Source organism: Salmo trutta, chromosome 20, assembly GCF_901001165.1.
Source record: "Salmo trutta chromosome 20, fSalTru1.1, whole genome shotgun sequence".
Classification (NCBI taxonomy): Eukaryota; Metazoa; Chordata; class Actinopteri; order Salmoniformes; family Salmonidae; genus Salmo; species Salmo trutta.
In genome coordinates, this window is record NC_042976.1 from 39,096,925 (window position 1) to 39,120,541 (window position 23,617).

General features: G+C 43.1%; 1 protein-coding gene across 1 annotated transcript; it reads left to right on the plus strand.

Annotated features, from left to right (window-relative positions):
• The first annotated feature begins 18,576 nt into the window (after positions 1 to 18,576).
• On the plus strand, positions 18,577 to 19,934 carry LOC115156017 (homeobox protein Dlx2a). The gene is made up of 3 exons (XM_029703200.1): positions 18,577 to 19,059; positions 19,168 to 19,352; positions 19,568 to 19,934. Exons 1-3 carry the CDS (start codon positions 18,741 to 18,743, stop codon positions 19,892 to 19,894), a joined length of 831 nt encoding a protein of 276 aa, XP_029559060.1. The 5' UTR covers positions 18,577 to 18,740; the 3' UTR covers positions 19,895 to 19,934.
• Positions 19,935 to 23,617: the final 3,683 nt, after the last annotated feature.

The window sequence follows — 23,617 nt, forward strand, 5'->3', positions numbered from 1 at the left end:
TATTTACAGCTGCAGCGATCGGTAAGCTGCTCTGACAGCTGACGCTTAAAGTTAGTGAGGGAGATATAAGTCTCCAACTTCAGTGATTTTTGCAATTTGTTCCAGTCATAGGCAGCAGAGAACTGGAATGAAAGGCGGCCAAAGGAGGTGTTGGCTTTAGGGGTGACCAGTGAAATATACCTGTTGGAGCGCATGCTGCGGGTGGGTGTTGCTATGGTGACCAGTGAGCTGAGATAAGGCGGGGCTTTGACTAGCAAAGACAGATAGATGACCTGGAGCCAGTGGGTTTGGCGATGAATATGTAGCGAAGACCAGCCAACGAGAGCATACATGTCACAGTGGTGGGTAGTATATGGGGCTTTGGTGACAAAACGGATGGCACTGTGACAGACTGCATCCAATTTTCTGAGTAGAGTGTTGGAGGTTAGTTTGTAAATGATATCGCCGAAGTCAAGAACCGGTAGGATGGTCAGTTTAACGAGGATATGTTTGGCAGCATGAGTGAAGGAGGCTTTGTTGCAAAATAGGAAGCCGATTCTAGATTTAATTTTGGATTGGAGATGCTTAATGTGAGTCAGGAAGGAGAGTTTACAGTCTAGCCAGACACCTAGGTATTTATAGTTGTCCACATATTCTAAGTCAGAACCATCCAGAGTAGTGATGCTAGTCGGGTGGGCAGCAATTGGTTGAAGAGCATGCATTTCGTTTTACTAGCATTTAAGAGCAGTTGGAGGCCACGGAAGGAGTGTTGTATGGCGTTGAAGCTCATTTGGAGGTTTGTTAACACAGTGTCCAAAGAAGGGCCAGATGTATACAGAATGGTGTTGTCTGCGTAGAGGTGGATCAAAGAATCACCCGCAGCAAGAGCGACATCATTGATATATACACAGAAAAGAGTCGGCCCGAGAACCCTGTGGCACCCCCATAGAGACTTGCCAGAGGTCCGGACAACAGGCCCTCTGATTTGACACACTGAACTCTATCTGAGAAGTAGTTAGTGAACCAGGTGAGGCAATCATTAGAGAAACCAAGGCTGTTGAGTCTGCCGATAAGAATACGGTGACTGACAGAGTCGAAAGCCTTGGCCAGGTCGATGAAGACGGCTGCACAGTACTTATCGATGGCGGTTATGATATCATTTAGGACCTTGAGCGTGGCTGAGGTGCACCCATGACCAGCTCAGAAACCATATTGCATAGCGGAAAAGGTACGGTGGGATTCAAAATGGTCGGTGATCTGTTTGTTCACTTGGCTTTCGAAGACTTTAGAAAGGCAGGGCAGGATGGATATAGGGCACGACTATGTAATGCTTTTACAACATACAGAAGTGCACTGGTTATCAAGGGGCAAAGTATTGACACTTTTTTTTTGATTGAGAGACGAGCTTAAAGTTTTCTTTACTGACCATCATTTTCACTTGTCTGACCGCTTGCATGATGATGAGTTAATCACATGACTGGCCTATCTGGGTGATGTTTTTTCTCGCGTGAATGATCTGACTCTAGGATTACAGGGACTCTCCAACTATATTCAATGTGCGGGACAAAATTGAGGCTATGGTTAAGAAGTTGTAGCTATTCTGTCTGCATTAACAAGGACAACACACAGGTCTTCCATCATTGTATGATTTTTTTTATGTACAAATGAACTCAAGCTTACGGACAATGTGATATAGCGAAGCACCTAAGTTGAGTGCGCAATTCAGCAGGTGCTTTCCCGAAACGGATGACACAAACAACTGGATTCGTTATCCCTTCCATGCCTTGCCTCCAGTCCACTTACCGATATCTGAACAAGGGAGCTTCATTGAAATTGCAACAAGCGGCTCTGAAAATTGAATTTAATCAGAAGCCACTGCCAGATTTCTGGATTGGGCTGCACTCAGAGTATCCTGCCTTGGCAAATCGAGCTGTTAAGACACTGATGCCCTTTGCAGCCACGTACCTATGTGAGAGTGGATTCTCGGCCCTCACTAGCATGAAATCTAAATACAGGCACAGACTGTGTGTGGAAAATGATTTAAGAATGAGACTCTCTCCAATACAACCCAACATTGCAGAGTCGTGTGCATCCTTTCGAGCACACCCTTCTCATTAACCTCTGGTGAGTTATTCACAATTTTCGATGAACAAATAATGTTTTATATGTAAGATGTTTAAATAAAGAGCAAAAGTATTATTATTATTATTTGTGCCCTGGTCCTATAAGAGCTCTTTGTCACTTCCCACGAGCTGGGTTGTGACAACAACTCACACTCATTCTTATGTTTAATAAATGTATCATCTAGTGAGTGTTTGTGTGTGGCAGGCTTACAATGATGGCAAACATTTGAGAGTGCGCTGACCCTGGTGCTAGAGGGGGTATCCAGCTGAAGGTTGAATGTTTGAAGGGGTACAGGATTATAAAAGTTTGGGATCCACTGCTCTAGGAGAAACGAAAGACAAAGCAAAACACTGCTACCTTCTCAGCCACTTTCTCCCGTTTCTCACTGCTCCTCTCGCCCACTCACCTGCCCCTCCTCCCTCCCTCCGCACCACTTTCCCTCTGTCTCCAAAGTGCTCCTCCCGCCTCCTTAGCATCCCTCCTGCCTTCTGGCAGTTCCCAGCTCCTCCAGATGAGCCATTCTGGCATCTGCCTGGACCATTTTGGGGGCAACCAATTCGTGTGAGTCTTAACACTCATACGACCAACATAGTAATCCATTGAAAGATGCACCAAACTGGGATGAACAGTTATAAAAGCAACCCCCAAGCAATATACTGTAACGCTAAAGATGGCGACTACAGAGCTACAGAGCTTTCTCCAGAGGTTAACTTGGCTAAAGACTTCACCAAAGAGAATAACTAACATTTCTCCCTGTCCACTTCTACCTTTCCCTGTGCTGGGCAGCCCAGCACAACCCCAGTCAATAACTGGGGGTTGACCCTACCAGGAAGTGGGATTGAGCAAAACCTCGGTCTAGGACCGAACGGGGCCTTCCCTTACATTACCTTTCCATCCTCGTCTGCTCTTTTCGCGTCCTCCGTGCCAAATGCACCTGCCACTCGATATTCGCCACTCTAGTGAATGTCTACAAGCAAACACTTCAACTAGGTCGAGTGAATGACTCAGCTCATTCACCGAAGTGCAACGTGACCATTCCAACTTGGCGCTCTACTGGAGCTTTGGCATCTTGCCTGGACCAAACCCTTGACCTCTTGATCTTCCTACCTGCACTCCACAACTCCAGATTCCCTTTTCACAGCCTGCTACATAGGCCCAGATGGAACCAAGCTTCCTGCTTCCACCGTACGGCCAACACATGGCCATTCCCACATGGTTCTTTCCCACGCCGATTCGGAACCGATCCTCCCACTCCACCAGGCCGCCGTCACACAGCCTTCATCACACGTTTGCCCACCCTAGGACGGGGCTGAATCTCCTGCACGCGCCCATTTTCTCTCTAACAGTTGGAACTACGCTCCCACGCTGTTTCCTAGCTAGCCTTCATAATGTGGAACACCATTACCAATGTAGCTTTACATTTTTAGAGCACACCTTTAGCACTCCCAAGGGTCTTGACTTGGACTAGACTCTAGCGAATACAGGACTCAGACTGGAACTCGAACACCAGGGACTCGACTCAGACTTGAGGTTTAGTGACTTGACAACATCACTGCTCCCACGTCATCCCCACAGCCATCGCATGGCTTCCTCCATGGCAGGATTGGACAGAGCCTCCTCCCACGGCCTTCCGCAAATGGACCCCACCTTCGATGAGACAGGACTGAGGCTCCTGCATGCACCTTCTTTCTAGCGGTCCGCCAGAGCTCCCGCTTCCACCTCACACCTACCTACCTCGCTGCGTCCATGCTGAGCCCAGATTGGGCATCCTGCCCTCACTCACCGTCTCTTCTGCAGCCGGGACTCAGCTCCCATCTCTACCCCACAGCCACGGCCCTCCCTACGCCGAGCCCTGACCCTTCACCCTCCTTTCCTGTTGACCAGGCCTTCTGAAGCATGTCCCCATGTGTGACTTTCCTATCATCACATCCTACATCACGAACGACCACCAGCACCACTGCTACTACCACCATCAGTAGTATATGGACACCCCTTCAAATGAGCCGAATCCACTATTTCAGCCACACCCATTGCATGGCTGTGTGCTCATTTTATACACCTGTCAGCAATCTCCACAGATAAATATTGGCAGTAAAATGGCCTTACTGAAGAGCTCAGTGACTTTCAACGTGGCACCGTCATAGGATGCCACCTTTCCAATAAGTCAGTTCGTCAAATTTCGTCAACAAGTGTTGTTATTGTGAAGTGGAAACGTCTAGGAGCAACAAGGGCTCAGCTGCGAAGTGGTAGGCCACACAAGCTCACAGAAAGTGATCACTGAGTGCTGAAGCGCGTAAAAATGGTCTGTCCTCGGTTGCAACACTCACTACCGAGTTCCAAACTGCCTCTGGAAGCAAAGTAGGCATAATAACTGTTTGTGGGGAGCTTTATGAAATGTTTCCATGGCCGAGCAGCCGCACACAAGCCTAAGATCACCATGCGCAATGCCAAGCGTCGGCTGGTGTGTTGTAAAGCTCGTGGAAATGTGTTCTCTGGAGAGATGAATCACACTTCATTATCTGGCATTCCAACTGATGAGTCTAGGTTTGCCAGGAGAACGCTTTGTTGGCACTATGCCCCAATGCATAGTGCCAACTGTAAAGTTTGGTGGAGGTTTAATGGTCTGGGGCTGTTTTTCCTGGTTCAAACTAGGCCCCTGAAACAGGCCCTTACCTGTTTCAGCATGACAATACCCCCATGCAGAAAGCGAGGTCCATACAGAAATGGTTTGTTGAGATTGGTGAGGAAGAACTTGACTGGCCTGTACAAAGCCCTGACCTCAACCCCATCAAACACCTTTGGGATGAATTGGAACGCTGATTACGAGCCAGGCCTAATTGCCCAACATCAGTGCCCAACCTCACTATTGCTCTTATGGCTGAATGGAAGCAAGTCCCTACAGCAATATTCCAACATCTAGTGGAAAGCCTTCCCTGAAGAGTGGAGGCTGTTATAGCAGCTAAGAGGGGACCAACTCCATATTAAAGCCCATGATATTGGATTTTGGACGAGCAGGTGTCCACATACTTTTGACCTCCAATTCATGGATATTCCTTTTGGGGGTGCCAGCTCAACCTTGGGCCATGATCGGGGGCTATCCTGCTATAGCCAGCAGGAAGGCCAGCATAACCTCGGCATACGGCTGGAGGTTGGCTCTGCCAGCAGGCTCAGCACAACCACAGTTCATGACCGGGGGCTGACCCTGCCCGGGAGGCCGATCCACGATCGGGGGCTGGCCTCCCCAACCTTCATCCATGGCAAAACCCTTATACCAAACTCTGAGCTACTACCTCTTCCGACATGTTCGTCAGATGGCAAGAAGCCGAACTTGTGAAGTCAACACTTTGTAACCCCATTCTCAAGGTCAGACTGAACCCAATGGGCACAGACTTCAATTCAGCGCATATTCCACATTGGTTCAACATCATTTCATTGAAATGAAGTGGAAACAACGTTGCTTCAACCAGTGTGTGCCCAGTGGGAAGAGTATGAAGAAAAAAGGTTCCTGACAAGTGAGTCATTGTGACAAAGATTCTGAATCATCACAGAGGCTCAAAACAGACTGGTTACTGAGCTTCTACTTCGGTCAAGGAGGGTTACAAGCACAGGGGTGAGACACGGTTGCTCTAAAAGGCCCATGCACCTGCTTCTTGTCTTCTGTCATCATCCTCATTTCAGTGAACACTGAGCAGACAAACAGCACCATGCTTAAGCACAGCACTGAAGGGAAGAACTCAAACAGCAAAATCAATAAGTTCAATACAAACAGGACCTTACACTACAGAACTAGTGATGTGCAATAAACTCTGATTTATGAGACTCAGGATGGTAAATGTTGAGTACTAAAGAATCTGTAGTGAGTTCCGCCCAAAACCTGTATACTATCCTTTATGGAGAAGTGTAGTAGTGTTCCCGTGTGTTTGATGCCATTCCATATACTCCATTCCGGCCATTATTATGAGCCGTCATCCCCTCAGCAACCTCCAGTGCTACACACATGCACATACAATTGCTGTATATCGCTTACTTACCTTCTCATGTTCTCCTTATTTCTATTTCTGGTGTGTTTTTGTTCGACTTTATTTTATAGTACTACTGATAATGATTACTGCGTTGTTGAGAAAGAGCTTGCAAGAAAGGCATTTCACTGTACTTGCACACATGACAATTTAACTTTAATATTTAAACTAAATAATCCTCTTGAACGGTAAGACGACGCTGTGAAGTTCCACCATTCCACAATCTGAAAGTGATGAATCATGCATTCCCAGTGGGTATCTGTTGCCTTAAATTGCTTCTGACAGTACTTACGTTTTCCGTGCCAAGTATTTGCACCCTGTGCCTTGTTAGCCGGCCTCCCGAGGAAAAACAGATGTTGAGACAATGGACAAATCTATTCCAGGGGCACTCTCGTGGCACACAGCCAAGACTCACCTCTCACCTCTTCGCACAGGGCCGAGCAGAGGAGAGCAGTAGTAGGGGTGATGACTGCTCATCTTCCACTTTCACTCCAGATTACTGTACGATGACTGTCCTGGCTGAAAACACCTTGTCTGTCTCTTGCCGTTTGTTGAGTCTCAAACCGCAACATATCAATAACCAAGTCACTTGGTATGAAACACATTTGAAACTAAAAAGCAACTTAAACGTAGGAAATGTAGTGAAACCACTGATTAACCATGTTTTACAGGTATACATTTTTTTTTTTCTAGACGTATGCTTATTTCAAAGAATAAACTCAAACTTGGTATATCCTTAGTAAAACATGAAGTGGAAACGAGACAGATCAGCTTCAATGCTGCTACTTTAACTGCATGGGAGCAGCTCATTCTGGCCATGGACTATTAGCTTGTTGCTGGCTGAGTGCAATGAGACTGTGGAGATCCTTAATGGGCTGTGACAGGCAGACCCCATCGGTCCAGCCTGGGAATGGAGCGTTGTGTCCCTGGAAACAATGGGGAGATATATCCCCCTCATTATGTGAGGAGGAGAGATCCCGCAGCCTGGCTCTGCCAGAATGACTAAGAAAACTCAAACGGACCATGTCCACCACAACAGATGGCCAGGTCAGAGGTAACCTGGAAACAGAGGGTCATGTCTATGGTTTATTCAATCTCAGCAGCTATTTTACTGTTCGCTTATTTGTAGAAATGTTGACTTTTATTTACGATGTCACCATATACCTTTTGACATTTTCAATGCAAAGTTCACTCTGGCCTGGACAAATTGGACATCTTCTGAGTAGGTGAATTTGAAGTGAAAGGGTAAAGTAGACAAATTGATTGATCAGGTCATTCAGTGGATGTGAGATTCCTCTTTTTATTTTGTAATTCAAAATGTCCTTACACACTTGAAAGATTAGTGGAATCTGTGTGGGTAGCTGGACAGGTAGGATGACTGACAGTGAGGGTGAACAGGTGGTCACAGGTCAGGTGACAGAGAAATGGATGAGACTGAGGCAGGAATTCCTTTAACCATAAAGTGGTATATTTACTGAGTAGTCTGTGCTGCATAACAAAGGAAACAGAATAACGTGTATCCAATCAAATCCATCATCACAAAGATCTAATCATAACAATCATTCATTGTTAACATCATTTAGGGAATTCAACAATCCAGTTCATTAATAAGTCAATAGGAATCATCGGTGAGTAATTTAGGCTCGTAACTATTTATCATAAATCATGAAAGAATAATACAGTGATCGGTTATTCAATCTATAAACACCATTAGTTGGATATCAGAGCCGATCAGTTCAACAAACAATTACTTTCTTATTTCACCCTTTCAAGTGTCTTCATGTGTACACGGAATTTCATTACATATTAACCATACCAATTACATAATTGGCCTATCATTGACCATTCACATTACACAAAATGTTTGAAGCGTGCGCTCCAAGCCGCGCTCCGCGATAATAACTCCAACAACAACTGATGGCCCACACTCCCGATCGCAACAGATAGTTCAGATGAAAGGTTAACAGAGTCGGTGTACTTACGTGGATTCATGGACGCACAGAACTTCTGGATTTGACAGAGTGAAGGAAGAGAAAGCAGCGCGATCAGGCGATAGTGATTTCCTCCTTTTATGGAGTGGAGATCTGTCGGACATTTCCACCTGACCTAATTAAAGCGCCCCTGGCCCAGCTGAGTAAGTGGCAATGAATTAAAGGATTATTCCACCAACTCCATGGGCTTTTTCTACACACTGATAAAAGTTGTTGGAAAGAGAAAGTGAGACCTAAGTTAGAATAAATTCAGATTGTGTCCATTGTGTAGGGGGCCTGTTGGTACTGGTGTAGTGACCTGTGTACTAACCCCTGTCCATCACTGCACCCATCCTACCCAGAGTCCTGTGCAAGATCTGACAAAAAGCAGGTGTACTGACGACTGTTCAGTGCTTAATTTGAGCCAGATCTGGCACCTCTTTCCAGGTTTGCCAGGTGTAATTTGTAGCCCAATGAACACTCAAAACCCACCCAATAGGCCTGAAAACTAGCCAATTATTTTTTTACTACAGCAAGAGGAGTTGCCACATTTATACGAACCATTTTTCCATAACGTTATCGAGCAAATTAAGGAATATCGGCATAAGTTGTAACTACGTTAGAAGCAAAATGCAGTTTTCATTAAAATAATAATTATTGCGAACTATGACATAATAAACTAACTTGAATATTTGTTTTATTTAACCTTTAACTAGGCAAGTCAGTTAAGAACGAATTCTTATTTACAATGACGGCCTACCCTGGGCCAATTGCGTGCTGCCCTATGGGACTCCCAATCACAGCTGGATGTGAACCAAGGACTGTAGTGACACCGCTTGCACTGTGATGCAGTGCCTTAGACCGCTGCGCCACTCGGGAGCCCTATGGGACTCACAATCCCGGCCAGTTGTGATACAGTCCAGGATCGAACCAGGGTCTGTAGTGACGCCTCTACCCCTGCACCACTCGGAAGCCACCAATATGTCACAAGAGAAAATATAATTTGCCATTATTAAACTCGCCAGATCATTTTCCATCAATGGATGTCGATTTGACTCGTTTGACTACTATGATTAAGCAATAAGGCACGATGAGGTTAAATAGCTAAACAGCTAAGTTAAATATACTACCTTCAACTGGTAAAAAGTTGTCAGGACGTGTGCGTGTGCTGTTTAGTCTCCTCTCACTCACCTGGCTCAGCCAATAGAGGACAAAGCTACATGCTGCAGTGCTCTCTCAGCACACACACCACTCACTCAGAAACAGCCTGCCGCACTGCCTGATAGTCAGCAGCACTAGGTCACAGTGAAATATGTTCGATTTTTTAAGAGAAATGCCATGGCAGCTACGATGCTACTTAGAAGTAGCCCAAAAAACTGCAACCTGTGAATAATACATTTTCACCCAGGACATCGTTTTCTAAGTACCCCAATTTTCAGAAAAACCGCGAACATGGCAACCTTGACTGTTTCCCCGGCACCTCTCCGTTTTGGACTGTTTCGTTCCGGAACCTATTTGGCCGCATCCAGTACATCTCGTGGCATGAAAAATAATTGTCACTTTTTGCTATACAGAAATGATACTAAAAGCGATCAAAGTTCATTCGAGTTGAGAGAGGGAGATGTAAACTTGTGGTACGTTTGCGCATCATTGGGTGAGTCAGTGAAAATGGAAAGCATTTTTAGGACTACCTTCTTCTTTTTCGCATTCTTCTATAATATAATGGCGGTCTGCAAACAAACGTTAAAGGTGCATGCCGCCACCTACTGTGCTGGAGTGTGTGGTCAATCTCAGTTTACAAAATGTCTAAATCCTTCCTAACTCAGTACTTCTGAGAAAATAAAAAAGAGCCCTACTAACTTCTAATAGACCTTCCCCCATCCCCCAAATCCCTTCCAAACCCCCCAACCCCGTCCAACTTCAATCTTTCCCTCTCTTCAACATACTTACAATATAGAAACACAAGCTCCACCGTTTCATCGACCGTACACTCCAGACACAAACCATTCACATGCTTGCCAACCAGATGTAAGGACGAGTTCAATGTCCTAAGTCATTTCCTTCTCATATTGTAGCCTACAATATTTCTCCACATACCTAGGCCACGTGTCCAACTCATTCTGCAGAGGGCCGAGTGTCTTCTGGTTTTCACTCCTTCCTTGTACATGACTGACGATTTAAGGTTACTAATTAGTAAGGAACTCTCACCTGGTTGTCTAGGTCTTAATTGAAAGGAAAAACCAAAAGCCAGCAGACACTAGGCCCTCCATGGAATGAGTTTGACACCTCTGGCCTAGGCTATGGATTCAAGACAAGGTCATTTTTATTGATCTCAGATTATCTGTTTGACAGTGCCAAAGTAGTTTTGGTTTTTCCCCTAGCACTACACAGCTGATTCAAATAATCAAAGCTTGATGAGTGCAAAAACCAAAACGCCCACCCCTTGGACCGAGTTCAGAAAACACTGCACTATGCAAATGTGCAGTCCTTAACCACTGAGACGTGGATAAAGAAGAGTGTTTGGAATACTGATGTTAACCTTTCTGGTTATAACCTTTTTCGGCAAGACAGATGTTCCAAAGGTGGGGGAGTGACAATCTTTACCAAGGATCACTTTCAGTGCTTGTTTGTCTTCACCAAGTCTATCCCCAAACAATTTAATTTGCTGGTTTTAAGTATTAAACTTTCAAATAGCTCTTTGTTGACTGTTGCTGGGTGCTATTGTCCTCTATCAGCACCGGCCTGTACCCTTCCTGCCCTAAGCTCTCTCCTGGCCCCTTACACCAAGTTTGAATTTGTCCTGCTAGGTGACCTAAACTGGGACATGCTTAAACCACCTGACCAAGTGCTAAAGCAATGGGACTCCCTAAATCTTTCTCAGATTATTACCAATCCCACAAGGTATGACTCCACAAACACCCATAAAATGCTTCTCTTATTGATGTTATCCTCACAAATAATCCTGATAGGTATCAGTCTGTTTTTTTCTGTAATGATCTTAGTGATCACTGTTTTACAGCATGTGTTCGTAATGGCCGCTCAGTGAAACGACCTGTCCTGATTTGTCATAGACGTTGCTAAAACACTTCAATGAGCAAGCCTTCCTTCATGACCTGGCTTCTGTAAATTAGTATATAATCAGCTTGATCCCCTCTGTTGAAGACACTTGGACCTTCTTTTTGATATTTTCAGTGGTATTGTTAACAAACACGCCCCGGTGGAAGAAAATGAGAATTAAAAACAGGTACAGCCCCTGCTTCGACCATGATCTTGCAGAGTTACTCCACCTCAAGAATTGCATTTGGCGAAAGGCTCGGCACACGCATACTCAAGCTGACTGGCTCTCGTTCAGGCAAATGAGAAATAAGTGCACTCAGGGTATCCAGAAGGCCAAAGTTAGTTACTTTAAGGAGCAGTTCTCTCTCTGTGAGTCTAACACCAAGAAGTTGTAGAATTACGGTTAAAGACCTGGAGAATAAACCCTCCTCACAGCTGCCCATGTCCCTTAAAGTTGATGATGTGGTTGTTACTGACAAGAAGCACATCACTGAGCTCTTTAATCACCACTTCATTAAGTCAGGATTCCTATTTGACTCAGCCATGCCTCCTTGCCCGTCCAACATTTCCTCATCTCCCACCCCTTTTAATGCTACTATCCCTGATACTTTTTCCCCTGCCCCGCTACAAAGTTTCTCCCTGCAGGCAGTCACTGAGTCCGAGGTGCTAGAGGAGCTCCTGAAAATTGACCCCAAAAAACATATGGGTTAGATAGACCCTTTCTTCTTTAAGTTTGCTGCCCCTATCATCGCCAAGCCTATCTCCAACCTTCTTAACCTGTCTCTCCTTCCTGGGGAGGTTCCCATTGCTTGGAAGGCAGCCAGTATTTGTCCTTTATTTAAAGGGGGAGATCAAGCTGATCCTAACTGTTAAAGGCCTATTTCTATTTTGCCCTGTTTATCAAAAGTGTTGGAAAAACTTGTCAATAATCAACTGACTGGCTTTCTTGATGTCTATAGTATTCTCTCTGTTATGTAATCTGGTTTCTGCTCAGGTTATGGATGTGTCACTGCAACCTTAAAGGTCCTCAATGATGTCACCATTGCCCTTGATTCTAAGCAATGTTGTGCTGCTATTGTTATTGACTTGACCAAAGCTTTTGATACGGTAGATCATTGGATTCTTGTGGGCCGGCTAAGGAATATTGGTGTCTCTGAGGGGTCTTTGGCCTGGTTTACTAACTACCTCTCTCAAAGAGTGCCATGTATAAAGTCAGAAAATCTGCTGTCTCAACCACTGCCTGTCACCAAGGGAGTACCCCAAGGCTCAATCCTAGGCTCTTCTCAATTTACATCAACAACATAGCTCAGACAGTAGGAAGCTCTCTCATCCATTTATATGCAGATGATACAGTCTTATACTCAGCTGGCCCCTCCCTTGATTTTGTATTAAATGCTCTACAACAAAGCTTTCTCTACCCTTAACCTTGTTCTGAACACCTCCAAAACAAAGGTCATTTGGTTTGGTAAGAAGAATGCCCATCTCCCCACAGGTGTGATTACTACCTCTGAGGGTTAAGAGCTTGATGTAGTCACCTCATACAAGTACCTGGGAGTATGCCTAGACAGTACACTGTCATTCTCTCAGCACATATCAAAGCTGCAGGCTAAAGTTAAATCTAGACTTGGTTTCCTCTATCGTAATCGCTCCTCTTTCACCCGAGCTGCCAAACTAACCCTGATTCAGATGACCATCCTACCCATATAGATAACGGAGACAAAATGTATAGATCAGCAGGTGAAGGTGCTCTCGAGCGGCAAGATGGTCTTTACCATTCGGCCATCAGATTTGCCACCAATGCTCGTTATAGGAGGCATCACTGCACTCTATACTCCTCTGTAAATTGGTAATCTCTGTATACCCGTCGCAAGACCCACTGGTTGATGCTTATTTATAAAACCCTCTTAGGCCTCACTCCCCCTATCTGAGATATCTACTGCAGCCCTCATCCTCCACATACAATACCCGTTCTGCCAGTCACATTCTGTTACAGTTCCCCAAAGCACACACATCCCTGGGTCGCTCGTCTTTTCAGTTCGCTGCAGCTACCGACTGGAACGAGCTGCAACAAACACTCAAACTGGACAGTTTTATCTCAATCCCTTTATTCAAAGACTCATTCATGGACGCTCTTACTGACAGTTGTGGTTGCTTTGCGTGATGTATTGTTGTCTCTACCTCCTTGCCCTTTGTGCTGTTGTGTGTGCCGAATAATGTTTGTACCATGTTTTGTGCTGCTACCATGTTGTGATGCTACCATGCTGTGTTGTCATGTGTTGCTGCCTTGCTATGTTGTTGTCTTATAGGTCTCTGTTTATGTAGTGTTGTGTTGTCTCTCTTGTCGTGATGTGTGTTTTGGCCTATATTTATATGTTATTTATTTGATTTGATTTTTAATCCCAGCCCCCGTAGGAGGTCTTTTACCTTTTGGTAGGCCATCATTGTAAATAAGAATTTGTTCTTAACTGACTTGCCTAGTTAAATAAAGGTTAAATAAAAGAAATAAAAAAGAAATAAAAATGTGACGATATTCAATCAAATCAAACTATATTTGTCACATGCGCCGAATACAACAAGTGTAGACCTTACCGTGAAATGCTTACTTACAAGCCCTTAAAAAACAGTGCAGTTCAAAGAAGGGTTAAGAAAAAAATTACCAAATAAACTCAAGTAAAAAATACAAAATAATAAAAAGTAACACAATACCGAGGCTATATACAGGTAAAGAGTCAATGTGCGGGGGTACAGGTTAGTCGAGGTAATTTGTACATGTAGGTAGGGGTGAAGTGACTATGCATAGATAATAAACAGCGAGTAGCAGCAGTATACAAAACGAATGGGCGGGGGGGGGGGGGGGGTCAATGCAAATAGTCCGGTGGCCATTTGATCAATTGTTCAGCAGTCTTATGGCTTGGGGGTAGAAGCTGTTAAGGAGCCTTTTGGACCTATACTTGGCGCTCTGGTACCGCTTGCCGTGCGGTAGCAGAGAAAACAGTCTATGACTTGGGTGACTGGAGTCTCTGATAATTTTATGGACTTTCCTCTGACACAGCATATTATATAGGTCCTGGATTGCAGGAAGCTTGGCCCCAGTGATGTACTGGGCCGAACGCACTACCCTCTGTAGCGCCTTACGGTCAGATGCCGAGCAGTTGCCATACCAGGCGGTGATGCAACCGGTCAGGACTATATCGATGGTGCAGCTGTAGAACTTTTTGAGGATCTGGGGACTCATGCTAAATCTTTTCAGTCTCCTGAGGGGGAAAAGGTTTTGTCGTGCCCTCTTTACGACTGTCTTGGTGTTTTTGGACCATGATAGTTCGTTGGAGATGTGGACACCAAGGAACTTGAAACTCTCGACCTGCTCCACTACAGCCCTGTGGATGTTAATGGAGGCCTGTTCGGCCAGCCTTTTCCTGTAGTCCATGATCAGCTCATTTGTCTTGCTGACATTGAGGGAGTGGTTGTTGTCCTGGCACCAAACTGCCAGTTCTCTGACCTCCTAATAGGCTGTCTCATTGTTGTCGGTGATCAGGCCTACCACTGTTGTGTCGTCAGCAAACTTAATGATGGTGTTGGAGTCGTGTTTGGCCCCACAGTCATGGGTGAACAGGGAGTACAGGAGGGAACTAAGTACACACCCCTGAGGGGCCCCAGTGTTGTGGATCAGCGTGGCAGACGTGTTGTTGCCTACCCTTACCCTTACCTGGGGGCGGCCCATCAGGAAGTCCAGGATCCAGTTGCAGGGGAGGTGTTTAGTCCCAGGGTCCTTAGCTTAGGGATGAGCTTCGTGGGCACTATGGTGTTGAACGCTGAGCTGTAGTCAATGAACAGTATTCTCACATAGGTGTTCCTTTTGTGCAGGTGGGAAAGGGCAGTGTGGAGTGAGATTGAGATTGCGTCATCTGTGGATCTGTTGGGGTGGTATGCAAATTGGAGTGGGTCTAGGGTATCCAGGAGGATGTTGATGTGAGCCATGACCAGCCTTTCAAAGCCCTTCATGGCTACCGATGTGAGTGCTACGGCGCGGTAATCATTTAGGTAGGTTACCTTCGCTTCCTTGGGCACAGGAATTATGGTGGTCTGCTTGAAACATGTAGGTATTACAGACTCAGGGAGAGGTTGAAAATGTCAGTAAAGACACTTGCCAGTTGGTGCTTTGAGTACACGTCCTGGTAATCCATCTGGCCCTGCGGCTTTGTGAATGTTGACCTTTTTAAAGTTCTTGCTCACATTGGCTACCGAGAGCGTTATCACACAGTCATCCAGAACAGCTGGTGCTCTTGTGCATGCTTCAGTGTTGCTTGCCTCAAAGCGAGCATAAAAGGCATTTAGCTCGTCTGGTAGGCTTGCGTCACTGGGCAGCTCGCATCTGGATTTCCCTTTGTAGTCCGTAATAGTTTTCATGCAATGCTTTATTATAAAGTTTATTGTATTTATTTTTTCTTATGCTTTCCAGTACTTCAGAGATCCCCAGGTCACCCCCTTCTCTTGCTCACTTTTTGTTCCGGCACCTCCCGATTTACAAATTAAGAACTGCAACTGTTGCTGTATGCTCCAGGGTTTCATTTCTTCACAACCATATCTCCATGTTACTGTGGTAAGGGCAACAAGAGAAGGAGTCTCAATACAGTTTCTACCGAACCTCATATAATATACTGTACATAGCCATAACCTTACTTTTATGATCATATCCACATAGTCTCATATCAACTTGAAATGCTGTGATGCATGGGGTGTTCTTTATATCAAGGGCATTTGGAATGTGTAGGACTGCCTGTCTACAATAAAACAGAAGACAATATTTCAAGAATCTGTTGGCTAAATGAGATGATACTGACCCCTAGAGGGCATATTTGGGCCACTCTGAACAACCAAAATAATGCATAAAAATTATTGACAATATTTCTTTGTCGTCTTATTGCTGTCTTAATGTCGTCATGCATCAGTTCTCAGATAGGAAGTAAATGGTATAGCAATATGAGTTGCTTGCCAGGTGTTGTTGTCTTTGAAAGGACATATAGGCCTATATGTAGTCAACCAAGATGATTTCGTAATAGAGGTGTGGAGTGCCCTGTTCAAAAGAACAGAATGATTTGAAGAGTTTCATTCCAAAATGCTATATATACATTTTCAGAAATATTGGTCAATTAGCTTTTGTTGTTTAAAGAAATTATGAAAGAGATTTGTGTGTTATCGCTCTATCTAATTATGGAATGGGGTTGTTCAATTGTTTAAAATCTATCACTTGATGGTTTCATTTCAGAGAGATAAATAATCATGTTTTTTTTCAAAATGCTATATATCCACCTCACTCTCAGAGAAATAAGTAGACCTGCTAGGTTTTACACAGTCAAATGCAACAAATAACTACTTTTTTATAAACAAATGATAGATATGTGACATCAATATTTTAAAAATGTTTAAAATAATAATTAAATACAGTAATATGTATTTCCCCTAAGTGGGGAAAAAGACGAGAAGTCTCTATCTGGTTACGTTTCCGAGATATTCATGGTTCTGTATAGAAGAACCGGTCGCCGGAGGGTTGTGGCCCAAACCGGAATGAGAAACCAGGAGTTTCCTACCACATCAACCCTAGGGTGGAACCAGATCATTGAGGTAAATGAGAATGTGTTCTCAATCAACTTACCTAGTAAAATAAGGGTTAAATAAATAAAATTATTCCAGCTACACAATGGATATATAGCGTTTTGCAACAACAAAACAATTATTTCACACACATCTAAAATCTATGAATAAAACATTTGCAATATTTTACACACACATGAACTACCCATAAGAAATTATTTCTGATAAAAAAAACGTTTCTTTAAAAAAAATTTTATATATAGCGTTTTGGAAATAAACTCTTAATTTGTACTGTACCACCCACCCACTATATTACTGTGGTATATTTTTATACCACGATGAAGGTGACTGCAGTTGTAGCAACAGATCACAATGTTTATGCTTGTCTCAATGTCACTCATGATCATGTCACGCTGCCTGTTGAGAAGTTTATAAATAGTCTAAATAGTCTTCTCACGGGGGTAGAAGATATGTTCATGTGCATTTTAGAGAACAGAATAGGTATCACTTCAAATAGAGCAAAAGGCTGATACTTCAGTCATATTCTCTGGGAAAAAAAGACATGTTTTTTTTTTTACATTGCTGAGATGTGTTTACAGAGCTAAAATAGCTTATGCATTCAATAAAATTTGACTGAAAAATCCCCCCCCCCAAAAAATGAATTGCCGTTAAAAAAAAAAATGTAAGTGCAGTAAATGTCTGTGGGCCATCAGGGTGAACATGCTGCCATCTTGTAGTGGAAAAGGACCTGCAAGTCCCGCAAGAAATGTTGACCAAGATGGGGATAGAAACTTGCTTGAGACAAACCAGCTGCTTCTGCGATGTGGTATCCCCCAACATCCTTGTCTCTTTTACCGTTCTTCTCCGTGTATGTAACTCGCCTCCATGTTCTAGTAGGCCTATAGGGCTCGAAGTGGGTGCCGTTTTTCACTTAATCTATAAATGATCTCAGGCATCCCCGTTTCAACGAGAAAATCATCACAATCTATATTCTGCCACCACATGAGGACGCTAGCCTACCATGACCGTCTCCCAGAGGGCTACAGGCAGTAGTAGTATATGTCAATCATAACCTCCACACCCAAAACCAAAAGGTGGAGAGAAAATTCTCAGTATCTGACATCCTCTCATCCTCAAATGTTCATTGCAGTGACGTTTAGGCATACACCTCAATCTGGTGAGTAGTAGCCTAAAATGTTAAGAAGGTTGTGTGTGTGTGTGTGTGTGTGTGTGCGCGCGCGCGCGTGTTAGTCTTTTTGGGCGCATGTTTCTTTTTGGGCGCAGACAGGTGGCGCACAGATGCCATGATGTCCTATACTTATCGTTGAAATGTGATCCTGTAAAATAAAACGTTTGTCTTTGAAATCTTTTAAAACAAATACAATCTTAGTTGAACCATATAAATAGAATTTGAACTCCCTTGGGGTCTAATGCGTAAAGTGTGCGGTCATATTAGTCGACGCAAAACGTACATTTACGCACGTATCTCATGTTCGGAATTAACAGAGGCTGTTTAGACTTCCAGAAGGTTTTTCAAAGAGCAGGTCTCTATAACAGATAAATAACTGCTAAATGTTATATTTTACAAACATTTGTCATCCTATTTTTTATAGCCTACGCTTTATAAGTTTAGTTTACGATATATTGTTCAATATTGTTTTACATTTGTCAATCGGTGCAAGGCAAACAAGCGGGATAAGTAAATGGTGGAGTCTGAAAATCTGTGGAGTTGTCAGACATGCACACAGTACTCATTGGCTGCCTCGGAAATACCAGCTCTGCCTCCCACGTGATACTGGATAAATGCCCGCCCGCTAGCATCCTATAGCAGACAATCACAGACCACTGAGAGAGGGACACACCTTCGTCGTTTTTAGGTAAAGTTCACGGGGATGCCATTTTACACTCAAAAGTAATTTAATCTACGAGATTCTTTGCAAATTGACGTGTTCAATTGCATTGCTTCAACCACATATACTTGCGCGACTTTGCCGATAAAATGACTGGAGTTTTTGACAGTCTAAATACAGATATGCATTCGAACCAGATTACCTCGAACAGTTACCACAGCTTGCACAAATCGCAGGAATCCCCAACTCTACCAGTATCGACGGCGACGGACAGCAGCTTTTACATTGGCCAACAGCCTGGACACTGCGCAGGGTCTCCATATGGCCAACTCGGAACTTACCAGTACCACAGCAGTGGTATGAGCAGCGTTCAATACAATAACAAATCATACGATCTTGGTTTCAACTCCTCTTATGGCACCTACGGCTCCTATGGTTCGAGTTCTTCACCGACTCCAACGGATGCAGGTAAATAAAATCGCAATGTTTTCCTGTTCGTATTCTATTACATGTCAATTCTACTAAGATCAAAAATGGTATGCATTTTTAACAATTGTTCTTACATGTATTTCTCAGAAAAAGAAGAAAGTGAACCTGAAATCCGAATGGTTAACGGAAAACCAAAGAAGGTCAGAAAACCTCGAACTATTTATTCAAGCTTCCAACTGGCCGCTCTTCAACGGAGATTCCAAAAGACACAGTACTTGGCTTTACCGGAGAGAGCCGAGCTGGCAGCCTCAATGGGCCTTACACAAACCCAGGTTAGTGCATCTCTGCAATGCATCCAGTTTCTGTCAAATCCCCCACCAATCGGTGAATATTATGGCTAGCTACTTATTTTATATGAGCATGACATTTTACTTTGGACTGCTATTTATATTTATCCAGCATTTGTTGTGTATAGTTTGGCTCTGGTTAGGCTACGTTTTGAAATAAGCTTTAGGTTTAGAACAATAGTAACAGAGTTCCTTTTCAGGTGAAAATTTGGTTCCAGAACCGTCGCTCCAAGTTCAAGAAGTTGTGGAAAAGTGGAGAAATCCCCCCTGAGCAACATGTGGCCTCCATCGAGTCTCCCCAGTGTAACTCTCCACCCGCCAATGCCTGGGACTTTCCACAGAATCAGATCATGAACAATGTAAACTCCAGTTTACCTCAGAGCAGCAGCCCTCCAAATACGACTGCGCCTTCTTTCTTGGCAAACTACTCTTGGTACTCATCAACGAACTCTGCAACACATCTTCAGTCTGTCCCGCGAGTCCCGAACCACCACAACTCCGTCTTGAGCGCTGGGACAATATTTTAATACAATTGACTCTTACTCGGAGAATACTGGTGAAACATTTTTTTTTTTAAAAGTTCATGATACATTTCCACAGACCTCACAAAGCGAACTTTACGCGCAACGTTGGCCAACTTCATGTATAAGTGCCAGGGTAATTCAGAAGGTCACCGTCCTCACACCGGCAAATGGCAGACTACAGATTTGTACAGTTATTTTTGTATTTATTTATTTAGTTTATTTTAATGGATACAATGTATGAACCACTAATATCCAGAGGAATCGCAGAGTGCGTTGCTTTCTTTTAGCGCGGGCGTTACTTTTGCATCAGTGCAAGTAAAAAGTTGATTGCAGGATGTAAACAACTGTCACATCTAGCACAATTTGCAACTGTATCGTGCCTTTTGAAAATGACCTCAGTTTTGTTGTATGATGAGATCAATGTTTTACATGCACCCAGATTTCTATAGGGCCTATTCTTTACTCTTGATTTATTTTGTGAGGTGTCAGAATTCGTCTTTGAGCATATTTCAGAACATTCTTTTCATATTAAGTCCTGTCATTTTTTCCTTGTTGATATTAGGGACAAATACCTTCTAATCCTTCGTAAGCTACTGATTGTCCCATATTCTAATGAACTTGTATAACCTTTTGATGGTATATTGTCTTTAATTTATTTTTATGGTTAGCAGTGTTTCTTTTATAATGATATGATGAGACGTTATTTAAAATAAAATATGTTTTCTGTGTACATGGTGTTTTTCTCAATTTGAAGAACTTTAAGAAATGTGTATACTAAGTGAGAAGTGGATTTATTTTTGCATTGAAGCTTAGCCCGGTTCTGTACGTGTTTACAGCCTATCAATAAGCACACTTCAATGGAGCTTTCTTATTTAGCCTAGTGAGAGAAGAAACCTACTCCACCTCCATGTAATATACCACGGCGCCAGAAGACATGTTCCTGACACTTGTAAATCTTTCAACGTAGCTCACAAAATGTGATGAACGTCGCAGGTATGGGCTCGACAAGCTTTTTGAAAGACGTAGCTTAAGTCATAACCATATTAAAATACCACCATTTGGTTTTGCATTTGTATTCTTTATTAGCTGCAAATTGTTTCGTCTTCTTAACTCGTGTTTTATAGACGCGTTAAATCTAGCTGGGTATGGTTCTGGGAACCTGATAGAAACAGGATGATTAATAACAGAGCAGAGACACAGTGCCGGGGGCGCAGAGAGCGCTGGAGTATTCAAAGGCACGCAACACGCCGTGGCATGCAAAAGGGAAGATGAGGGCGTATGACTGAGCTCAACCCCTCAGACTCTCTGGAGTCAGCGCCGCTCTCCAGACGTTTTATGAACTCAGTCCAATCAAAAAACTAGACCCAAGACCGCCTGAAGCTAAACAACATGGAAACATTTCTCACATTTTGTTCACTCACACAACACAAGTCCCTTCTCATGTGCGGCTCGACCTAGATTTTCCCATCGTAGACTAGGCTGGTAAACACATTTTTATTTATTTATAAGATCGTATTCTTAGCTAAATGTTATCTACTTTATCTCAGCCAAGTTTTCAAATGCATTCCAGATAGTAGGCCTTTCATTTAACTAGGCAAGTCAGTTAAGAACAAATTATTTTTTACAATGACAGCCTACCGGGGAACAGTTGGTTAACTGCCTTGTTCAGGGCAGTTACCTTGTCAGCTCGGAGATTCGATCCAGCAACCTTTTGGTTACTGGCCCAACGCTCTAACCAGTAGGCTACCTGCCGCTCCTATCCTGTGTTTTGTAGGCCGATCCTCTGTTTTGAAATGTAAGGATAAAATCTAGATTTTCTTTGACGCAAAAGAAACATTTTATTACGTTTATTTATATTTTATTCACTCTGTTCTCTAAAGGGATGTAAAATACATAGCTTTGAAGGCCTATCTATCCCAATGGACGAGCGTTTGCTAGGTTTGATCATCTCGTCGCCCCGTTGCTTTTTATGGTTGAGTGATCATAAGCCACATAACGTGGAATCGTTTTGCATAAGGATGTACCTTGTCAGTGATTGCCACATTACAAGATGGAACATTCTCCCTGGGGCTGTCGTTGCTTTATCTTGATATGAGGCGTCCCGCGGGACAGCAGGCCTACCACACGTTGAGTGGGCCTGTGCAACAAGAAACAAGATAATACACATTTGATTGAAGACTGCGGTGAATAAATAGATATATATATATATATATATTGGATAAATACATGCTTAAATATGCGGTACTTTACATTTAGTAAGATGTACTCATTTCGCATGTGATGAGCTAGTGCGTGCGTAATGTGCGTGCTCATACTCGCGTTGGCTTTGACGGTCTCCCTTTATAGACGTTTGGATGGAACAATAATCTCCATAAAAGACTTGCACTAATTCACCTGCTTCAGAAAGGTCCTCAGAACACATGCCCTTAGCTGACATTGCAGCATTTTCTAGTCTTTGTCTACACACGAATAATAATGTTCACTGATGGAAGCATATGTAGCCATTACGCACGGGATCAATTAAAGAAAATCTGACAGATTAAACCACATTTTCTCTGTCTATTTGGTGCTTGAAGTGCATATATGTCAAATAAAAATAAGTCTCGAGCGAACAATGGTTAATGACAATCACAATGATATGTATTTTTCTTATTGCGCCCTGCATCCATGTCTCATCCTCATCCTCACCGATTAGAAATGATGTGGCTTTATACTTCCGTTATCCTGTAGGCAACTTGAAAATGCCATACCCCCATCCTAATTTATACCCTGATCTGTAATCACATCCACATTTGCTCTAGTTTGAGCATTCTGGCGCTTTCCGATCTGAAAGCCTGCAATTACTATATAATTCTTCGCAATTTTAGATGTCCTAATATGGGCTGTAATTTTTTTTGCACAAAACAATTTCAGGCTATTTCAAGCATCAACATTGTCAAAGTTGTATGTACATAATAAATTGGAATATCAATGCATAGGTTTTAGCATACCATCTTGACTCGGCGATAATTATATCTGTGTGGAGCCTACGCAGAATTAGCCTGAATTGCATGGTAACTGCTGCTTTACATTTTTAAAAATTACTCATAATTTTCCCAAAGATTACCAAGATCTCGAGTGCACAATGTCATCAGCGTAATGAGGAGTAAACATTTATGCTAATAATCTACAATTTTTTTCCATCAGCTATAAAAAGGGGAAATAAAGCAGAAATGTTCAGTCATATTCCGAGCTGTGCTGTTATAGCACTTAACACTTCATGGGCAACAGTTTCTGGGATTCAAGCGCTCAACATCTGCCCATGCATCGAGATGCTACTCTCATTTATCTGCCTTTATCGAAATCAGGGAATCTTTGAATCCTGTCGAAAAGAGACTCTGCGAGCTTCCTTCTTAGAGATTAAGGTAAGTATGGAGCGTTATTTTCTATATTTTAAAATGTTATGTTCCAATTTTTTTGGGGGGGGTGGGGGGGGTGGATAGCCTATTTAGTATTCCCCAAGATTCCATTAGGCATAATTGATTGTTTAATACAGACATCACGATTAGGCTATAACAATCAAACGGATATATAGTTAGTAATTCATTGTAGGCCTATTCATTGAGATATTACAAATCTATTTTCAATTTCAATTTAATACATTTAATTTCTGGAAATATCAAAATTATGCTCGCATGTCAAATTGTAATGTGTTACAAGTAGCCTATTCTAGACAACTTGAAAACA

Excerpts from the sequence above, each read along its gene's own strand:
- LOC115156017 (XM_029703200.1), top strand. The coding sequence starts at position 18,741 with ATGACTGGAGTTTTTGACAGTCTAAATACAGATATGCATTCGAACCAG. Across the intron at positions 19,060-19,167 it reads ACCGACTCCAACGGATGCAG|AAAAAGAAGAAAGTGAACCT; the intron begins GTAAATAAAATC and ends TGTATTTCTCAG. Across the intron at positions 19,353-19,567 it reads TGGGCCTTACACAAACCCAG|GTGAAAATTTGGTTCCAGAA; the intron begins GTTAGTGCATCT and ends GTTCCTTTTCAG.